General features: G+C 39.5%; 1 protein-coding gene across 3 annotated transcripts in view; it reads left to right on the forward strand.

Moving 5' to 3' along the window:
• Positions 1–23,297, forward strand: part of LOC105154735 (uncharacterized) — a 61,595-nt gene extending 38,298 nt beyond the window's left edge. For all 3 annotated transcript variants that reach the window (XM_087410744.1, XM_087410750.1, XM_087410761.1), the window contains 2 exons: positions 67–15,919; positions 16,657–23,297. In XM_087410744.1, coding sequence (XP_087266870.1) covers positions 67–15,919; positions 16,657–16,826 — 16,023 coding nt within the window. In that variant the 3' untranslated portion in view covers positions 16,827–23,297. The remainder of the gene's footprint in view (positions 1–66; positions 15,920–16,656) is intronic.
• The last annotated feature ends 74 nt before the right edge of the window (positions 23,298–23,371 follow it).

Genomic DNA, 23,371 nt, shown 5'->3' on the forward strand with positions numbered 1-23,371 from the left:
AATTAAAATTCTTCATGATAATCGCTAAATCACTATATTTTCTTATTAAAAATATACATAATGTAGGAAAGAAGACAATCAAATTCACCCGACGGCGATAAGGACATTGATCCGCTCATTTTCAACCTCACTGATATTGGTCAAGAGATGGTGGTGAATCTTCGACATATTAATCTTCGCGCCCATCCTTGCTACAGAGATCCCGATCCGATTAACCTCTATCACAAGGTGGGCCATGGCACGCTGGATATGTACGTGCTCAGCCCGAGCAAGGACAGTCGCGAAGTTCGCGAATTCTTGGCGAAGTGGCACACGTCAGATTCGAAGTTGTTTGCAGGTTCTCATAAGAAAGATTCGAACAATCTCACATTCCCGATACAGAATCTCGTGTCGATATGCGCGCTTCTAGTTTGGCAGCCGGCAAATCCTGAGGATAACATCACGCGGATTCTCTTTCCCGGCAGTACGCCGCAACACAAGATCTTCGAAGGTTTCGAACGATTAAAACATCTGGACTTTTTAAAGCATCCGGTATGTTCAGCGAAGACTCTGTCACCGTCAGTTTCTTTAGCGACACTCAGAGATAAGCCAACCAAGCAAAAACTTAGTCTTATCGAGAAGGAACCCAAGAAAATTTTGGAGCCAAAGAAAGAGAAGAGAGAACCATCGGAGCCCAAGTCCATCAAGGCCGCAGACGAGACTGTATCCAAGAGTATCCCTCAATCGACGCCGATTATACCTGCTAGTAAACCTAAGACCGAAATGAAGATGAAAAAAGTTGTAGAAAATAAGAAGATCGAGACTGAAGCAAAAGAGAGTAAGAAAATTGAAAAAGAACTGAAAGAGGTGAAAAAGGAACCCAAGAAGGAACCAATTAAAGTGGAGAAGCCCGAAAAACGAGAAGATGATGTGAAAAAGATTGATTTAATCAAACCGGAACCCGAAAAAATCAAGGAACCTAAGGAACCTAAGGAACCTAAGGAACCTAAGGAACCGAAACCCAAATCCGAACCAAAAAAGAAAGAACCAAAAGAAAGCAAGGTGAAAGTTGAATTGAAGAAAAGCGAAGTAACTCCGAAGCCGAAGTTGATTGAGAAAAAAGCCAAACCTTCTGGTGCAGAGAAAAGAGACGCTGTAAAATCCTCCCCGACTACTCCGAAGAAGACTCTGAATGGTGCTGCAACCAAGACAGAGATATCGAAAGCTGTACCAAAAGTGAAACCGGCGGTCAAGGTTGCTCCAAGTCTTCCAGCCAAGAGTGCTAAGGAAGCTAACAACAGGAAAGTGGTGGAACAGAAGAAATCTGAAGTCGAGAAGTCTGCCGTGAAGGATTCTGCAGCGCCAGTTGTCAAGGTGACCGCAAAACCTAAACCAATGGACAGGAAGCCGATCAGTCGTCGCGCGAAACCGGTTAGTCCCAATAAAGCCCGTATGCCGGGTAGTCCGGCGAAATCTACTCGCAGTACTCCGACCGCTTCTGTAAAATCAGACAAAGACGGTGTTATTCGTAAAGTGAAGGGCGACAAAGGTACTACCGATTCATCCACGGTCTCCACTCCATCTGGCATAGAACCAGAAGTTGTAAAACCGATTGATAAGAGCTTAATTGAACAATCTGAAGATATATCATTAGATTCAATAGAAAGTAAGGTATTGGCAGATCTTAAAGAAGAGCGAGAGGTAGTGGAAGAAATTGAAGCTGTTTTACAAAAGGCGGAAAGAATCGAAGAAATTCGAAAGGACGATCGTTTTGAAGGTGATGATGAAATCACGGCTGAAGCCACTGATAAGAAAGAGGAGGATATTACAGAAGAGGATGTTACTGCCGAGATTGAAGATGTACCTAAGAAGGAAGGTTCTAGAAAAGAAAGTCAGGAATTGACTGAAGAGGACGAATATCTTATTGTGGAGAAAGAAGAAGTTTACACCGAAGATTCTGCTCAGAGCGGCGAGGGCGAACAAAAGCACGTTCTCGATGAAGCTCAATCGGAAAAGGCAAAAGTACTAAAAGACGTGGAGGCAATGAAGGAAAAGGGCGAAAAGGAGGAACCTGAGGAGAAGGGAAAAGATGACAGTCCCGAAAAGAAAGTAGAAAAGATTTTGGATAAAGAAGAGAAAGAAATCGCTGAGTTATCTTCGGAACATAAGGAACAATTACAGGAAGAAGTAAAAGAGATAATAGCATCCGCAGCCGAAATCGTACAGAAAGCCGAAGAGAAGGATGATTCCGGTAAAAAAGACAGCGAGGACATCACGAAAGAACCATCCAGTTTAAGTCCGGACAAATTAGATTCATCCGAGAAAAAAACAACCGATACGGACATAAAACCGGATGTCGATCAGAAAGAGAATATTCTCGAAAAGATGGAAGAGTCTCAGGAGCGAATCTCGACACTAGAATCGGGAGCCACTACAACTGCTCCGACTTTACCAGAAGACGAGCGAATACCACTGGATGAAATAAAAGAGGATATTGACGAGAAACATGTTATTGAAGAAGTAAAAGAGAAAGATGCTCCTGCAAAGCTCTTGAAAAAAGAAGTTATTCCGGAAACTGTTATCGCGGCTGCTAAGCCGGAAGTCAAAGTATTTGATGTTCGCCAGGCGATGCCGAATTTGCAAAGAGACATTGTTAAAACACCAGACGAGGTCGCCGATCTTCCGGTTCATGAAGAAGTCGATCCTAAACTCTACAGGATGGAAGATTTCGAGAAGGGAAAAGAGGAGAAATTATCGCCAACTGCGCAAGAAGATAAAGAATCGCCCATTCCGCCCGTAAAAGAGCAGAAGGGTGTTTTTAGTTTCTTTGGCAAGGTGGCGGATAAATTTGAAAAAGGTATCGATAAATTGACCAAGAAAAAGAAGGATTCTGAGAAGGATTCTGATGAAAAATCTTCCTCAAAATCAAGTTCTCCAAAAGAACCAAAAGTGCAAGAGAAGACGGTCTTGGAAGAGGTTGATATGGAGAAGGTATTCCCTAAAATTGGCAAGCCCATTGACAAACCCGAGACATTTGAAGAGGCGAAACCTACGACTGTTGACGTGAAAGTAGCTGCCATCAAGGAAACTGCGGCATTTATACAGGAAGAGATACTGGACGCACAGAAGAAGAGTGTGCCGGATATTGAAGAAAAGCTTCCTACTGATAAGTTAGATGAAATTAAAAAAATAGAAGCTAAAATCGAGGAATCATTTCTTGCAAAAGACGTATCACCAGACGTCGTTTCACCAACTAAACTAATTGAAGACAAGGAAATTGCGAAGGAGATTGAACTTTTGAAGGAAGAAGATATCGGAGAAGATGTAGAGGTAAAGGCACTTTTGGAAGAAGCTTCGAAAAAATTCAAAACTGTGAAAGATAGTTTAAGAGATTCATTGGAATCTTTGGAAGATAAAATTAAAGAAGAGATAGCTGAGATACATGAAACGCCATCCGCCCTGAAAGATATAGTAAAGGATACTTTGGAAGGGGTGGCTGAGAAATTGGAAGAGATAAAGCCACATATCGAGAGCCACTTACCCGACATAAAAGAACCGGAGAAAGTCAAGTTTGCTATACCAAAAGATGAAGAATTCGAAGAGGAATACGAAGAAGAAATAGAGGGTCCATATAGAGATATGAAAGAAGCTGTTAGAGATGTCGGAGAAGTCCTTGCTGGCACTGCTGGTATCGAGCTCGAAGATAAACCCAAGGATGTCATAGAAATTGTGAAGAAAGTCGCCGAGGTTCTCAGAGAAGACGATTTTCTTTCTGACAAAACATTATTCGAGCAAGCTCCTAAAAAAGAAGAGATTTCACCGATTTCGACGGACAGAAAACCATCGAAAGAAGAAATCTCCCCAATTTTGACGGAAAGAAAGCCTTCTATATCAAGTGAAAAAATATCTCCAGAGAAGGTTGCTAAATTAGAAGAAGAGGAACTCAAACTTGCTCACGAAGATATTGTGATGCTAAAGCAAGTTGATGTTACTAAAGTACTTCCGGTTCATAAAGAGCTTGAGAAATTTGAAAAGTCCGACAAACTTCCATACGAGAAATCTGACGCTCTCGAGGTAAAAGAAGAACCTTGTGTAAAAGTGGTGAAAGAAAAAGACGATATAGTAACGTCGCCTATAAAAGATGTGGCGAAAGATAAACGAGATGCACAAAAAATTTGTGAGGAGATATTAAAGGACGATCAACATATTTGCGATCAACATAAAAAATCAACGGATGATACATCTCGGGTAGATGTGATGCAAGCTGGTATCGAAGACGTATGCGTGAAGGAAGTAGCAAAACGGCCATCTTTCGAGAAGAAGCTGGAGGACGAGATCGAAGAATCCGTGATCGGCTTCGAGCAAAAGATTTCGCCGGCGAAGGCGGAGATAGTGATGGTGACTCCCGGTTCTACGCCAACTTCGCCGAAATTTGTCACGGACAAGATATATGACGAAGGACTGGAAATTGGTTATCGTGAATTGCCAGAGGATATCAAGCAAATTCTCAACAAGGAAGTGCCAGTTGAAGAAATAATCGAAGAATTGGTTATCACGAAGAAGAAGAAGGTTACTATCGAAGTGATCGAATATATCATCGTAATGAAGCGCATTCCGAGAGAACGCGTGATTTACATTATCGAAGAGATTATCACGAAGAAGGGACTTCCTAGAGAAAGTGTGATAGATGATCCAGAGATTCTGAGGTTGAAGGAATCTGTCACACTTGAAAAAAGAATGGAAATCGAGGAATATATCCTTAACGAATATATTGTTAAAGGAAAACGAATTACCATAGAAATCGTTCAAGAAATCTCGATTAAGAAAGTTGTGCCTAAAAAGATTGTCATCGAAATTATTGAAGAGATTATTGTTAAGAGAAAACTTGCTAGGCATATGATACTAAATGTCCCTGAAGAAGTATTATCGGAAATAATTCAAGAAAAATCACCGGAAGAATCGCCAGAACAATCGGCAGAGGAGCAGATAACAGAGGAACAGAAAATAGACATACCTGTGAAACAAGAATTCGCTGCTGAAGTTCCTGATGCTCCAACCGGAGAAAAAAAACTAATCGATGAAGGCGTGTTTAAGTCTTATATTGAGGAATTTATCGTTAATGAATACGTTACTAAAGGGAAAAAGATTACCGCATCGACAATCGACGACATTTCTATTCAAAAGACAGTGCCCAAGCAAATTCTTATTGAAATTATCGAAGAAATTATTATTAAAAAAAAGATTCCCAGGAACATGGTACTTGATGTTACGGAGAAAGAATTATTAGCAATTTCTAAAAAGACACCTGAGGACGAGAAAGAAAAATTAGTCGCTGAGACACCTAGCGTTCCAGAGATAGAGATTCCAGAAACGGAATCGATAACTTCGCAAGAAAGAGCAGAAGTTGAAGAATATATTATTAACGAATATATTACCAAGGGAGATAACATTAATATTAAAAAACTTGAAGAAATATGTGGTAAAAAGAAGGTGCCTAAGAGAATCATTATTGAGATTATCGAAGAAATTATTATTAAGAGAAAATTACCGAGACATACAATACTTGGTATAACCGACGAAGAATTATCGCATATTATTAAGGATGAAGCGATTCCAGAGTCGCAAGTACTGACTGAGAAAGTGACTGAAACGAAACCGGTCGCAGAAGTGCTCAGCACTGAAGAGAAGAAAAGTCCAATTGAGTTAAAAAAAGACAAGAAAGAAGATGTACTTGAGCAAGAAATGAGCGCTGAAGAGGAGTTATCGGCCACATCCGAAGAGGAGGATGTCGAGAAGGAAGTGGATGGATTTGTTAGTATACCCAGAAGGATATCCGATACAGCTGATATAAAGAAGAAAGCGATTTCAGAGATTCCGTCTTCAGTTACGAAGGAACATGAGAAAGACGTGATTGACGACTTTGAAGCTGTCGAGCAGGAATATAAAGTACGTGATGTACAATCTCCCGAGAAAGCGAGCGAGATGAAAGAAAAAGAAGACATTGAAGAATCTGTGGAAGATACTACAAGTGAAGTGATCGAAGCAGACGAGAAGTTCGTGCAAGAAACCAAAGGGAAGGTGGGAATAGAAGAGTTTCAGATTGCAAAGGATATTAAACCAACTGACGAGAAACAAGAACCTGTAGAACGGGATATATCCGAAATATCGGAAATTGTCGATACTACTGAGAAATATTTAGACGAGGCTAAGGAAAAGACGGATGACATTCTTCAGAAAGAGACTGCTACAATATTGACACCATCAATCTCCGACAAAGCAGAAAAGCCTTCAATCGAAGACTTAAGTAAGGAAACGCCCAAAGATTTCTCCGATAAGCGACCATCAATTGATGTACTAGATATTTCTAAATCAATTACACCAAGCACAAAGATAATTGACGAGAAACTTGAAATGAAAGAAATTGAACCTGCGGTTAAAGAAGAAGTCGAAGAATTGCAACTTAAAAAAGTTGCTGAAGAAGTGAAGGCAGAAACAAAGCTCGCAGATGCAACAGGCTTTACACAAGAGCCAAAAGTAGAATTACTTGAAGATGATAAGAAATCTAAACCATTAGAGACCACAGAAATTAAAGAAGCTCCAATAATTAAGGAAGAGAAGAGCCAAGAAACATTAGCACCAAAACCATTTGACGATGGCACTGTCAAAAGGATGCTGGTTACAGCATGTAGCGAGGATGGCAGAGAGGAAATTGAGATCTGTCCAAGCGGCAGCATAACTTTTACGAAAACCGTCACTCCAGATGATTCTCTTAAGGATGTATCTGTTAAATCTACACCAGATAAAGATTCATTACTTTTAGATAAAGACTCACGTTCGGACATAAGTACTCCCGAAAAGGATAGTATTTCCGACAAATCTGCGCCAGAAGGTAAAGATAAGATTACTCCAGAAGACAGCTTGGAAAAGTCACCTGCTGGTCCTCGTGATTCACAGGATCTTGAAGACAGTTTGGAAAAATCAGAATTGCATAAGCCAAAGGTACCAGAGGAATTGAAAGATATTACAAAGTCTCCTGTGGAAAAAGATTTGGAGGTATCAGATAAAATTGCCGAAAAAGATATACCAAAGTCGCCTAAAGAGGAACAAGTGGAACCGAAATCTCCGACTAAGGAAGATGTAGAAAAAATTGAAAAAGTGAAATCTCCAGGTGAAGAAAAGATCGAGAAACCTAGTTCTCCAGTTGAAAAAATCGACAAATCACGATCTCCTTCACCTCTTGATACAACAATGCAGAAATCTCCAATAGAATTAGCTGAAAAACCAAAACTTCCAATCGAGAAGATGCTTCCAGAACCTAAGAAAGAAGGAACGATTGGTGTTTCAAAGACACCTGATTCGCTCCATTCAGAGGATGTTTCACCAGCTGAGACAATTTTCTCGAAGTCACCCACAGATAAATCTGAAATGTATTTTGCAAAGGAACCTATTACTGAAGAAGACATTGCTATTGAAAAAGATATCAAAAAATTACCTGAATCTATTAAAGAAATTAAACCAATTGTAGACAAAGAATTACCAATATCTTTAGAAAAATCCGAACAAGATATTAAATCTCTCGATAAATCCCCTAGTATTTTAAGTGATAAAGTCGATGAGAAAGAAAATGATAAGTTGAAATCGCCTAGTATTATGGAGAAAGAAACAGTAAGTGAAAAGTTGCCTATTTTAGAGAGTGAACGTTATGATGAAAAGGGACCAATTGACGAAGCTAAATCTCCAAGCGCGATTAGCGATAAATCCGATGAGAAGAAAGAGGCCGAACGTTCCAAGTCACCGAGCATAGCTGCGGATAAGCCAGACCTTCAAGACGTGACGGAACATTATTTAGAGAAACCAAAATCTCCTATTTTTGATAGGCCAGATTCTCTTAAAGCTATTGATAAGACTGAAGAATCACATGATAAAGATAGATCTCCCAGTGTAGCTAGTGATAAATCAGATAGCAAGAAAGTAAGTGACCGTTCTAGATCACCAAGCGTTTCTGTAGAAAAAGTAGATTTCGAGAGAACCCGATCGCCTAGTGTCACAAGTGCTAAAGACGACAAACTGGAACAGTTTCCAGTAGCGAAATCACCTGAAATATCAAAAGATGTGTTGAAATCTCCGAAACTTGAAGAAGATAAATCGGATTTGAAAGATATAATGCAACCTCCATTAGACAAATCACGATCACCGAGTGTAACAAGCGGCATTAGCGAATCTAAAGAACCAGATCGCTCAAAATCACCTAGTATCGCCGGCGAAAAACCTGATATAAAGGATGTGACGGAAACACCAGTGGAGAAATCAAGATCTCCAAGTGTCATCAGTGTTACGAGCGAGCAAAAAGAACCAGTTGATCACTCCAAGTCTCCGAGCATCGCAGGAGAAAAAATAGACTTAAAAGATGTTGCAGAACCTGCAGATCGATCAAAATCGCCAAGCGTAACTGGAGAAAAACCAGATTTGAAGGATGTCACTGTAGAACAATCGAGATCTTCTAGTATTACAGGAGAACAAAAGGAATCGCTTGATCATTCTAAATCTCCGAGTATTGCTGGAGAGAAACCGGATTTAAAGGATGTCATAGAACTATCCGATGAAAAATCAAAATCAGCTACCGCAATGAGTACTACGATTGATTCGAAGGGACTCGATGATCAATCGAAATCGCCGAGCAGTACTGATCTAACGGATATTACAGAACAATCGTCGCTGGATAAATCCAAGTCACCTAGTGTCACGAGTATTACATCTGATCAGAAAGAATCAGTAGAAAAAACAAAATCGCCAATTCCGGATAAGAAGGAAGAACCTGACAGGAGCAAATCTCCAAGCATAACAAGTGAAAAGTCTGATGAGAAGAAATCTGTCGATGGTTCGAAAGCGACCAGTGTTACGGAGGAAAAACCAGATCTTAAAGACGTGATGGAACCATCAGGTGATAAATCCACATCATCAAGTGTTGCGAGTGAGAAAGCGGAATTATTTGAAAAATCGACATCGCCTGTTACTGACAAATTAGAACCACCTATTGATCGAAGCAAATCTCCCAGTGTTGCTAGCGATAAGTCCGATGAGAAGACATCGGATGACAAGGATAGTGTTAAAGAACATTATGAAAGTGCTGGTGATAAATCCCCGAATTTCGTCGATGTGAAAATACCGCACGAAAAAGCTATGGAGGAGAAACCTTCAACAGTTTCTGAAAAAATGGACGTTAAGGCAGATGATATTATATCGCATGACAGACCGGTATCTCCAAGCATTATTTTTGATAAGCCGATAGATGACAATAAACAGTCAATAGAGAAAATAGATGTTGACGAATTAAAAACGTCTGGCATAATTGGCGATTCGGATTTTGTTGATAAGACAAGATCATTAAGCATTATCAGTGATAAGACAGAACCGAAATCACCATCCGATGTTTCAAAGTCACCGAGTTTACCCGACGATCAAAAAGATAAGTCTAGATCATCCAGTGTTGCCAGTGAGAGGCTTGATGATAAAGTTTCGCAAATACCAGAAGCAAAGGGAGAACGATCAATTTCGCCAAGTTCAGCCAACGATCAAAAGGACATATCTAGACCATCCAGTGTTGCCAGTGAGAAGCTTGATGATATTAAAGTTTCTCAAATACCAGAAGCAAAAGGAGAACGATCAATTTCGCCGAGTTCAGCCGACGATCAAAAGGACAAATCTAGATCATCCAGTGTTGCTAGTGAGAGGCTTGATGATATTAAAGTTTCGCAAATACCAGAAGCAAAGGCAGAACGATCAATTTCGCCGAGTTCAGCCGATGATCAAAAGGACAAATCTAAATCATCCAGTGTTGTTAGTGAGAGGTTCGATGATATTAAAGTTTCGCAAATACCAGAAGCAAAGGAAGAACGATTAATTTCGCCGAGTTCAGCCGACGATCAAAAGGACAAATCTAGATCATCCAGTGTTGCCAGTGAGAGGCTTGATGATATTAAAGTTTCGCAAATACCAGAAGCAAAGGGAGAACGATTAATTTCGCCGAGTTCAGCCGACGATCAAAAGGACAAATCTAGATCATCCAGTGTTGCCAGTGAGAGGCTTGATGATATTAAAGTTTCGCAAATATCAGAAGCAAAGGGAGAACGATCAATTTCGCCGAGCTCAGCCGATGATCAAAAGGACAAATCTAAATCATCCAGTGTTGCCAGTGAGAGGCTTGATGATATTAAAGTTTCTCAAATACCAGAAGCAATACCAGAAGCAAAGGGAGAACGATCAATTTCGCCGAGTTCAGCCGACGATCAAAAGGACAAATCTAAATCATCCAGTGTTGCCAGTGAGAGGCTTGATGATATTAAAGTTTCGCAAATATCAGAAGCAAAGGGAGAACGATCAATTTCGCCGAGCTCAGCCGATGATCAAAAGGACAAATCTAAATCATCCAGTGTTGCCAGTGAGAGACTTGATGATATTAAAGTTTCTCAAATACCAGAAGCAATACCAGAAGCAAAGGCAGAACGATCAATTTCGCCGAGCTCAGCCGATGATCAAAAGGACAAATCTAAATCATCCAGTGTTGCCAGTGAGAGACTTGATGATATTAAAGTTTCGCAAATATCAGAAGCAAAGGGAGAACGATCAATTTCGCCGAGTTCAACTGACGATCAAAAGGACAAATCTAGATCATCCAGTGTTGCTAGTGAGAAGCTTGATGATATTAAAGTTTCGCAAATATCAGAAACAAAAGGAGAACGATCAATTTCGCCAAGTTCAGCCGATGATCAAAAGGACAAATCTAAATCATCCAGAGTTGTCAGTGAGAGGCTTGATGATATTAAAGTTTCGCAAATACCAGAAGCAAAGGGAGAACGATCAATTTCGCCGAGTTCAACTGACGATCAAAAGGACAAATCTAGATCATCCAGTGTTGCTAGTGAGAAGCTTGATGATATTAAAGTTTCGCAAATATCAGAAACAAAAGGAGAACGATCAATTTCGCCAAGTTCAGCCGATGATCAAAAGGACAAATCTAAATCATCCAGTGTTGTCAGTGAGAGGCTTGATGATATTAAAGTTTCGCAAATACCAGAAGCAAAGGGAGAACGATCAATTTCGCCGAGTTCAACTGACGATCAAAAGGACAAATCTAGATCATCCAGTGTTGCTAGTGAGAAGCTTGATGATATTAAAATTTCGCAAATATCAGAAATAAAAGGAGAACGATCAATTTCGCCGAGTTCAGTCGATGATCAAAAGGACAAATCTAAATCATCCAGTGTTGTCAGTGAGAGGCTTGATGATATTAAAGTTTCGCAAATACCAGAAGCAAAGGGAGAACGATCAATTTCACCGAGTTCAACTGACGATCAAAAGGACAAATCTAGATCATCCAGTGTTGCTAGTGAGAAGCTTGATGATAATAAAGTTTCGCAAATACCAGAAACAAAAGGAGAACGATCAATTTCGCCGAGTTCAGCCGATGATCAAAAAGACAAATCTAAATCATCCAGTGTTGCCAGTGAGAAGCTTGATGATATTAAAGTTTCACAAATACCAGAAACAAAAGGAGAACGATCAATTTCGCCGAGTTCAGCCGATGACAAATCTAAATTATCCAGTGTTGCTAGTGAGAAACTTGATGATATTAAAGATTCACAAATACCAAAAGCAAAAGGAGAACAATCAATTTCGCCTAGTTTGGATACCGGAAAGATCTCAAAAGACGAATCTGCTAAATCGTCGCGAGCTAGTTCGCCAGTGGACAAAATTCCGATGGATAGATCACGTTCGCAAAGCGTTTTCGATGCTGGTGAGAAAACACCGGTCAGATCTAGAACAGCCAGTTTATTCGATGACAAATTATCAGAGAAGCCACTTTCTCAAGAGGAAAAACATTTCGACATGGGGAAACCACTTGATGAGAAGGATGAATGTAAGAAAGATAATAAGAGTCCTATAACTTCTCCTGAGACAATTGAGAAAAAAATGCAGAAGATCCGCGAGAAACGATTTGCCGATTTTAAAGAGCCGGACGTCGGACAACCGAGCAAAATAGAGAAATCAGACGATGAAGAAGAAGATGTTATTAAAGTGACAGCCGAGAAGAAGGCGGAGATCGAGAAGCACATTTTAGATGAGTTTATTGTGAGAAAAAGAAAGATCAGTCTGACGGTGATCGAGAGATTAGTTATGATGTATTCGGTGCCCCAATTTATAGTGATGGAAATAATAGAAGACATTATTAATCGGCACAATATGCCTAGGAGTGCAGTCTTCGATTTTGTAGACGACGAAACTTCCTCTGAACCTCAATACGGAAAAGAATCCGAAACGGAACCGCTGGCGTCGCAAGAAAGAGCGAAAGTAGAAGAATATATTATTGAAGAATTCATTATGAAAAAAAAGAAGATCACGCCGAAAGCCTTGGAAGAAATGGTCATCGTTAAATCTGTGCCGCGATACATTCTCGTTACAATTATTGAAGAGATCATTGTAAAGAAAAAGATACCTAGGAATACCGTAATTGAAGGCGACTTAGGAGAACCGGAAGAAAAAGATCTGGGTATTTCTGAAAAAAGAGAGGAACCTGTTATGTCAACTAGCGTGGATTTTGGAAAAGTAACTCAAGATGTTACTCAAGAGGACATTCACGGTCATGAAAAACCAGGCGATACTACGAAGGGCGAAAGTTTGGACGGCAAAATATCTCCTGCAGGGAGCGATCGATATGGCAGGGATTCGAAAGCAGCGCTTTCTGCTAGCCCCAGCTTAAGTCCGGAACCTATTCCTTCCGACAAATCAACTCAGGATAGTCCAGCTCGATCAGAGCCGCATATAGATGAGGAGATCCTGATATCGGAAGAGAAGCGAATGGAAATCGAAAAACTCTTGGAGGAAGAATATATAAAAAAAGGAAAGAAAATTACGGAAATGATACTCGAAGAGATAATCATCATGACTTCTCTACCCAGGTATATTATTCTCGAGATATTGGAGGAAATTATATTAAAGAGGAAGATCCCAAGAGAATCTGTGATCGATGTGGAAATTTATCAAGAGGAAGAACCAGAAGACTACGATAAGGCAATGTATCACTACGAGGGAACAACGGATGTAGATTACGAACTGCCGCATGATGCCAGGGGTATGTATCCAGAATCGGGTGAGCAACAGTTGGACAAATCCGATTATCCACCAGATTACGAGAGCCAGTTTCACAAGGCCTTCGTTGGTGGTATGACGGAGATGCGAACGACACATATAACCACATTGTCTGGAAAATCGACTCCGGAATTTACACATGACGCTGCTTCCAAAATCGAACCAACCGGTAAAGTGCCTGAAAAGTTATCGGAATCTACTCTGACCACTACTCACATAACGAGAACAGATGTGGAAGACACGAAGACTGTGCAATCTGCTCAAACTGTTACGATATTGAGAGAAAGCAAGATTACGGAAACTGTCGATAAAGACAAACCTGAAGAAACTGCGGGGATTTCGGCAACAATTACATCCGATGATCATGCGGCTGAATCGGATGGCGACGTTATTATAAGTAAGACGACAATCAAACATGAAGTGATTAAAGAGGAGGAATCTGGAAAGACAACTGAAGTCATGAAAGGAATTGAACCACAAGAAATAGTCAAAGAAATTAAACAGTCGAGTATTCAACAAGATGAGCCCGAAACAATTACCAAGATTATTAAGAAGGAAATTATGGAACATGACGAGCCGGAAGTAGTCACTAAAGTTGTTAAACGCGAAATTATCGAGCAAGACGAGCCTGAAATTATCACAAAAGTGATTAGACGCGAAATTGTCATCCCTGATGAAGAAATCAGTGATTCGAAGGAAGATTCTGACGAATATATGAAGACTATTACGAAAACAACGCGAACAATCGTGACAGAGGAATTAGCAGATGACGAATTAGCACAAGCTGATCCGTCGAAAATTTACACAGATCCTACTTCAGGTTCAACCTACAAGGTTATGAGTGACGAAGATGCATCTGACGCAGCCAGCGCCGATATAAAGCGAATCGTGACGACTGTAACCACGATTACTGGACCGGACGGAAAAGTTACCACAAAGACAGACGTCAAAGAGAGCACGGACACTTTGGCCGGCGAGAAATTATTAGAAAAATTGACAGAAAGTACCAAACCTGCGGAAAAAATTATCAAGGAAACGATTACGACTGTGACATCGGGCACTACAACGCCCGACGTAAAAGCCTTCTATTCCGATTCCGGTAAATCGACACCTGACCTCAAACATGAAGCTAAACTTGAATCTACAATAAAAGAACGCTTAGACACAGACAAATTTGAACATCCGGTGTCTCCTTTGATACGAGAACTTATATCTGATGACAAAAGTTATTCGGGTAAGTCTTCACCGGATATATCGTTGCCTAAGGATATCGTCTTCAGTGGCAAATCTACGCCAGAGGTTCCTACGTCGCCGTTGATCAGAGACGGCGCTGTAGTTCAACCTCACGTATCGGGTAGATCGACGCCCGATAAAAGATCCGATTGTCGATCCTCTACGAGCACACCGGAAGGATTCAGATCGGGCGAGATGATCCGAACTATCGTTACGACTACAAAGACGGTCTCCGACGAAGGTGAAATAGTAACGACCACCAGGGAGGTCACAGAAACGACAAATGAAAAAGGCGAGACAGTTGTGTTGGCGGAAAAGACTGATGTGAAGGTAGATGAACGTCTGCCAAGTAAAGATGCCGCGGAAAGCGCGATCAGCAGCATTATCGGCAGCATCAAATCCTCGGAATTGCAACGTGGTCCAGGGTCCGACGATGTAACCGGTGAAAAGGATCATGGTCCGGCCAGTCCATCGAGTGAACATAGTAGCACACATAGTAAAGTCATGACACACCCATGGGGTAGCAGCGAGGAGCGACATACTTATTCTGACGATGAACCACCCAGTTCGTCTCTTTCTTCAACCTCGCAAGTCGGATATTCACCGCAAACAATGCATCGCTATGAATCATCTTCTGATAAACAAGAGGAGCAGAAACAAGTGGAATTCTCGGTGGCCGCGATGAGCAGCAGCTTCTACGGTGAGCTGCCAGCGGTACCGCCTCAGATATCTGCTATGAAAACCTTCCACGGTGAGACTGGTATGCAGAAAAGCAGTGATCCCATTCACAGTCGATTCACAGTAGAAAAGGAGCCCGCCGGTGATTACGGCGAAAAACCGGACGCAAAGAGATACATCGACGAGGCCGATCTCGACTTTGATAAAGCTCTGATGGATAAAGAGATGAAGGAGGTCGGAGGGGCCTTCAGCAGCGGAATAGCGCCCAGGTACACGAATGGTAGCCTTCGTCATGAAGCAACCGATGAAAAAGATCATCCATCGTCTTCGTTCCGGGATGATAAAGATGATTCAAAGGGTGATTCGAAAAAAGATCCTTTGGAGGGATGGGGAACCCCTCTTGGGCTGCCGTCTCCTAAACCGCCCAAAAAATTCAATCTGAAGAACTCTGCTCAATCTCCATCGTGCTCAAATGAGACAACCTCCGATACTTTGAATTTCGATGTAAAAAATTGGGGAGAACCTCTTAGGCTGCCTTCTCCCGCACCAGTGACCAATGAGATATCGAACAAAGGAGCACCCAGTACACCGAAAAAAGAACGGAAACAAGCGAAGAAGATTCAGTCAGAGAATATCAAGAACAAAAAGCGTTCAGAAAGCCCCGGTAAGAACGAGAAGAAGATGAAAGATTCGAAAAATAAGGTTCAATCGGTTTACATGGATTTAGCGTACGTGCCCCATCACGGAAATTCATACTACACATCCTTAGAATTCTTCAAGAGAGTACGAGCGAGATATTATGTCTTTAGCGGTACCGAGCCCAGCCGGGAAGTCTATGACGCTCTATTGGAAGCTAAAAAGACTTGGGAGGACAAAGATCTCGGTAAGTTTATTAAGATTGTGTTGAAAACATTATAGATTTATTTCTTTTCATGATAAATTGTTGTTATGTTTATACATTATTTTTATTTAAAATTAAAGAATGTAACTCAAACTTTACAATGATCAATATTACTTATATTTTTCTTGATAACTGACAATTTAATTGAGATTCCTAATATTTATTAACTATTTATTTATTTCTTTATCATTACTTCTTTTTATCATTGTGTCAAAACTTATCTTGATCATGACAAAAAAAATATTAATTAGATTTAAATCTTAATTAAGATTTATCATAAATATATTTATATTCGAATGTTAATTCAAATGAGAATAATATCTACATTAATTATACTGCATGTTCCGAGTGTATTTTGATATAATTTTCATGTTTTCATATCATTTATATTCAATTAGAATTTACAAAATATAATTTATTTATACTTGCGATAATAATCTATAATTGTTAGTGTCTGTATATAATTTTATTTTTACCTTCAAACTCTTTTAATTTAATATTTACTGCTTAATTTTTACACTGAGGAGGATTAAAACAATGCTCCTTTGCAATACCATTACATTTTATTGTAGATATATTTTTCATGTAATAGTTTAATAATAAATGTATGAATATTGCGCTTCGACATCTGCATTTGGCTTTTATTGACTATTTCTTTTATTCATTCTTATAACCTTTGCCAATTTAATTTTTAATAATTATTTTTATTTTTTTTTCAGAGGTAACTATGATTCCGACCTACGACACCGATACTTTGGGCTATTGGGTCGCCGATAACGAGGAAGCGCTCGCGGCGAACCACATAGATCTATCGCCGTCCGCATCCAGGTGTACTATCAATCTTCAGGATCATGAGACTAGTTGCAGCGCCTACAGGCTCGAGTTCTAGGGATTGGCAGCCTGCTCAGCCGTAATAGTCGAGTTCTGAGCGGCGTCCGGAATGCGTTATCATTCTGCATTTTCGGACCCATTTCTACAAGAGAAAAAAAATAGAAAAAAAAAAGAAGAGAAAAAGAGTCGAGCGCTCAGGCCGACCTACCGTCCCGTCAGGTGATTCCTGACCCCCCCTTCTAGGAGACCCGAAGACGAACAGCATTTCGAATTTTCGAGATTCCCTCGCGGTCATAGCTCCGCGGCCTAGCAGGATCGTAGAAATCCCGTCGAACAATGTAGAGGCAATCCTGAGGAAGCGAGGCCGATTTTGTGTGAATCGCGCTCAGGTCTCAAATTGGGATTGTTTAATCTAATTTAGGACGTTCTCCTTATTCCTTCGCGAGGAGACGATGCGGGCGACGAGAAGAAAGAAACAGAGAAAATAAGGGAGAGATCGCGAGGGTTTCTTCTCTTGCACGGGGATACAAGGTATAAATTAATTATTTACTTCTAAGAAGCCGATTATTAATAGGGAGAAATTTACATTTGATTAAGATTCATGTTGAACTGATAACAGCGGCGTTCATCAACGGATATTTATATTTCCACATTCTGCACTGTACGCAGCCCGTAGTGTGCTGATACCGCCTGCAATATCTTATCGATCACTGCTCAAGTCAAAGACATTTTTGCGAAGATTTTGCGCTGAAGCTAAAGCAAAGCGATGATTATGACGTTGCATGAGCGACGATCGATCGCAAAGCGACGACGGTCCATAAGCGCTGCGGTTCTGTGACAATCTGTGTGCTAGTTATCGAAAATTATAAATTGATTTTAGGATATTTCTATTTTCGATCCACTGAACACGGATCGAACAATCGATGCGAGACCTCCTCGCCCGCATTCTCTCCTCGATCAGCAGATCAAAGTAAAACTTTTAATATCTTTGACACAGCTGCCGCTTCAAGAGCACCGCGTAGTATTTAGTGTATCAGTTAAAAAAAAAAAGAAAAAAAAAGAGAAAAGAGAAGTACCGCATTTTAACTTACGCGGGGAAGCATATATTAGGTCTATTCTTTATCAAAGAACTTTCTGAACTGCACATGATGTAATAAGTTGAAGTGAAACATACTATATTTGTTTCACATCAATTTATTGCAATGTGCATCAGTTCATCGATAAAGAATACACCTATTGGCTACGTTTATCAGAATTTATCTTGCAATTGTCAGAAATTTTCAAGTTTGGATTATACTTTTATGTCTAAAGGAATAATCCTTTTCAAACGAAGAAAACTTCCAACAGTTGTAAAATAAATATTCTACTGAGTGTGGCTATCGTGAACAAGATAGAATGCGCGTTTGACGAACGCGCAAGAATCAAGAGGATTTATCGTTCGTGTCGTCGATGGATTGCGTATTATCCTTTAACGGGATACGTAAAGACATGAGGCACGAGGAGAACGATCCATGTTTCACCTGCAAAAACATTATCCTTCGTTGTTACGTGACTAACGGTCCCCTTTCTCGTCATAAATGTCTATTCGTGCATAGGTAAAACGGAGCTAAATTCCATCGAGAAGTACTAGGGTAGGAGTTATCTGTGTGTCGTGTTTCTATATCGTAGAGAATAGAGATACGCGGAGGAATGGTGGTTACTTGATAGATTCGCTGCGTCAATCATACAGACGACGCGGTCCAAGCTAGACGAGGAGTCCGACGAGGATGATGCCGGAAGAGATCTGTAGAGCGTTTCGTTGTCGTAAGGAGAGTGCAGGGCGATGATGACATGTCTCAAAAAAACGTCCATCCGACGGACGAACAATTCGTCTTCGATCGTTTCTTTAAATTACCTTTGATTGAAGGCCTTTGTTTTGATTGCCTTGTTGAAATTGTGAGACGAATGATACTTTAGAAAACAGCGATCGTAGCACTGACGATCTTTTATTTCTGTATCAAACTAAAGATTCGAATTAAGATTTGACAAATGAAAGCAAAGTTTGTTATTACTTGATATTAGTTCTTTCTTTTGATTAATCTCGATCTTTAGTTTGATATGGATTTTGCAGACATTGATAATATTGGTGCGAGATTTGCATGGTGGATAATGACATTGTTTTATGAAAGAAATAAAGGCTGCGATTCATTTGATATTACAAATTTGAAACATTTTTTGATTGGTTAATAAAATCAGTTAATAAAATTTTTTTCTTCCGATTGATTAATCAAATGCTTCGAAACATTTATAGTGTCAAGTGAACCGCATCCAAAATCTTCACCCGGCTACGTATCGCCTCGCTATTCCTATTAAAAGAAGTATCAGATACGAAAACTATATATATGAAAACTATATAGTAAAAAGTATCTTACAGTAATCGAATAATTGTAGCGTCGCACAAATAATTTTACAGTTCATCCATCTCACAGTTAGGTATTGCAGGAAAGTTTTCTCGAGATATGATTCGAGGAAATGTCTGAAGACATTTGTAAACTCCTAAGATAAAGGATCTATCAAGCGAAAAATAACCTGTCCAAAAGAATTCTTCAAAAGAAAAACGATAATGGCAGAGAAAACTGACCGATGGACCTTGAAGGAAGAGTTGCTAGAGACGCTTAAACCGTGACGTCAAAAGAAAGGCTTAAGGAAGAGAAGTAATCAAAAGAAACGGGTTAAAATTTCCGCTATAAGAAATCACGTCATTGTCTTCGTAATGACAGATCGAACAAAGTTCTATCTGTTGCGGTACTTAAATCCCAGCTGCGTGAGAAACGTTTGGCCGATGTTCTCTGAAATATCGCTATTTTCTGAAGTATCGACAATGTCTGAAGAAGGCCAATCGTTGATCTTTAAATAAATATTCGTTCCTAGATGAATTTCGCAGTTTGTCGCTGGTTTGGTTATGAAATCAGCGAAAATATTATACATTCGGAGAAATGACTAAGATCAAACTTTTTGTACTTAACATTTTTTTAACTGAGATGTTTTAAGTCAGAGCATGATGAACTGATGAAGATGACTACAACGATATGATAACGTGGAAAGAAAATGTGCCGAACATCGTGCTTATTTGAGATTCTACATAAAGTATGATTGTTTTTAGTAAGTCGATGGCAGGCCTTCCATTCATTTTCATTTTACAGCGAAAGTTGTATACCGTGACTTCCTGATGCAGGAGTACGCGTTTATCAGCGAGTCTTCGTGAGGCAGTTGATGGTGGTTAAGTTTTGCTCAAACAGTGCGAAAGTCCAAAATGCATGTACACAGTAATTATCTGTACTATGTAAAAAACTTTTGGAAAACTAAGTCCTTTCGAATGTTTTTTTATGAATTTTGGACATTTATGCTGTCTGGGAATACTCCCCATCTTTTCTAAAAGATTGAAAGAAAAACCGGGTCGTACCAAATATCTTGACTCTTAATATTCTTATAATTGTACCTTAAAAAAATCCATCTAGTGCCGACCCTGCGTGTGTACCCCTAGATCGCAATTGTCGCATGCCGACAGTGTCATGTCGAGTCGATGTATCGCCTTGAATTAATTAAATTCGAATCGAAATCAAAACGTGTCGGTTTCGATGCGAAAGTGACTGTAGCTGCGATTTAAGGATGTACCAAACGTGTACGTAGAAGTTGATTATCCGGAATTACAGGAGAATATATAGGTCAGAAGGAGAATTGATATACAAGAAGTAAAACAGAGAGACAAGTGCGATTAAGCACAATATCGAACTGTAACTTATAGAGGACACCTTTACTCACCATTCTTGCGAGATCAGACGCAAATAATACTTTGACGAAATTAAATTAATATCTCAAAAATGATAGACTGTCATGTCAATAGACATCCTATGATTTTATTTATGAGAATCGAGAGAATTCTAAGTAATGTTTGAAAAATGAGAACGCCTAAAAGATCAGGAAGTTTTTCGTACGTTGTGTTATCTGGTTGAAGCATGATCTTGATGATTAAAAGCGGATTTCGCCGAATGAAAGTTGGAGAAAGCTCTCCTCTATACGAGACACATTCGTGCCTACACGAAAACGATGGTGCTCGATTAGACCGATCGTTGATGACGATATTGAAATACGGTGAAATCGGAAGAGACGGCGATGAAAGCGATTTGTCGCTGCAAATGAGAAGCGATAGAGTGGCCTTCGGGCCCAGTTTCTATAGATTAGTGCGTAAGTTTTTTACCGCCTGTAAGTTACACAGGATTTTCTGTTTCGATCGCGAGATTTACTTTCCCATGCGCATACATATTTATCTATCGCCTACGTGCTCATCTTTGTCATTCGTTCGATTATTTATTGTTCATTCTTTGTTTGCGTTTCATAATCATTTTTTTTATCGCATTCACCGGATGCAATGGTGCGTTCATTCGAAAATCAGTCGTCAAGAAAGCGAGAGTCTAACAATGTCATTTTATGGAGACATGCGCGACCAAGATTTTACTTCGCCGATCGGCGTAAGAGACGAGCGAGAATTTTGTAATAGAAAGAAACGTATAGAAGAAAGAGAAAGAATAGGCGTAAGGGACATCGAAAAAGATAGACCAGAACGATCGATATTGTTATAAATACGATTATTACCATACCAATTATTTTTAACGACTATTATGCTTGTTATTTTTGCGAATAATATAATATTATTGTGCTACTATTATTATTATTGCGATTACTATTAATATTATTGATATTACGATTACGTTCATGAGAGAGGGTCATTATCATCATCATCATCGTTCTCTTTCTATCATATACTTGAATAGAGAATTTTTATATTTATCGATACCTTCATACGTATGATAGAGAATTGATGTGCAAGAGAAAAATATTTAAGAGAGAAGTAGAAAGAAAGATAAGAGTAAAAGAAAGAAAGAGAAAGAGAGAGAGAAAGAGACAAGGAGGGAGAGAGATGATGACGATGAAGTATGTGTACCTATGTATTTACGTATTATTTATTGACAAGTAATATAATGACCAGTTATCTAGGTAGGATGTTAAAATTATGAAATTCAATTTAACAAAAACAAAATAAATTAATAAACTATTAAATGAGAAGCTATTGTCGATCGATGATGATGCGCGCAGGATAGATTAAATAAACGATGAATTTATTGGAGTAATTTAAATAAAAAGTATAAAAATAACCAAAAAAAAGAACAAATAAATGATTAGGAACGAGCTTTCACCGAAACAGATTAGCGGGAAATATGAGGGAAGAAGAATATATATATTATATATATAGATATCTATATAATATATGAACAAAGTACATAAGAAAGGAAGTATAATAGAGAGCGTGAGAAAGAAAGACAGAGAAAAAGAGGGAGAGAGAGAAAGCAGAGGAGAGAGAGAGAGAGAGAGAGAGAGAGAAAGAAAGAGAGAGATATGAAAAACGTGAGTCTCAACACCTCTACGAACCCCTAAAATCGCGGTGCTCGACGGGTGCGAGAACGGTGATATCGATGATTTCCTCTAAAGAACAATTAATAATAATATTATTAATTAGAAGAGAAAAATTGTCAGTCGTTCCGGTAATGGAGGAAAATGGCGATCTTCCGCTCTCGACGTTTCTCGATTCGCTCGCGCTTTTTTCCCTCGATCGCTTCTTATCCCACGAGCCGGACAGACGGCACGAATCGACAAAAATCAAAAGATGCGCCTTTCCTCTACCGTGAAATTTTCTCAGATATTCTATGAGCTCTAGTCAGAAATCACGTTTCCTGGCGCAAAGAGATAAAAGGGAAGATCCAGTCGAAAATCTCGTTGTTGCGCAATGAGAGTAATGCGAGACTTCGCGAGATCGATAAAGATCTCGGAGAAACGTTCAAGGAGCGTTCCGAGGAAACTGTGATTGTACCGCCGAACGTTGCTTGGATATTCTCTGATATTTTAGTGCTGTTCGAGTTCCTTATATATTATACGATTACACGATCGCGGTTCTCACCCGTCGCAGCGCATCGGCGCGTCGCGTTCTTTTCGAATAACGAATTAAAAGAAAAAAAAAAAAAAGAAAAAAAACTTACTGTGGAGTGTTCATGGTGCTATGATTATTATTATTATTATTATTATAGAAATAACGATGTTACGCTATATGATAAAAATGATAATATAATAAATATACACTATACCTTAGAATTTGTCGCCTGTGTGCCTCACGCGTCTTGATTTTCTCCTCGTCGATCGACCGTAGATCAGCCGCCTGTTTGAGATGTTTTTGCACAAGGATCAAAACCGGCGTGATCCCGCTGCGTACAGAACTCGATGCTGCAAACACGCGAAAATAATCTCTACGTTCGAATTACAACGATCGTGACGTGAGATACATATTTTCGTGACTGCAGCATCGTTAAGTTAAATCAGTCGGGAATCGCGCCAGTTTCGTATCCTGCTTCTGCATGCTCACGTATTTTGTTTTATATGTCGTGTAAGTTTGTAATGAAAAAAAGGAGGAAAAATAAATAGCCCCGTGCGCTCTATAAAACTGCCTTCAGATACATTCTCATCAATTGTATTCACTTCTTTATTTTTTTATATCATTAAAAAATGTCTTTTTTT

Source organism: Acromyrmex echinatior, chromosome 1 (assembly GCF_024713525.1).
Source record: "Acromyrmex echinatior isolate Ae372 chromosome 1, ASM2471352v2, whole genome shotgun sequence".
Lineage (NCBI taxonomy): Eukaryota > Metazoa > Arthropoda > Insecta > Hymenoptera > Formicidae > Acromyrmex > Acromyrmex echinatior.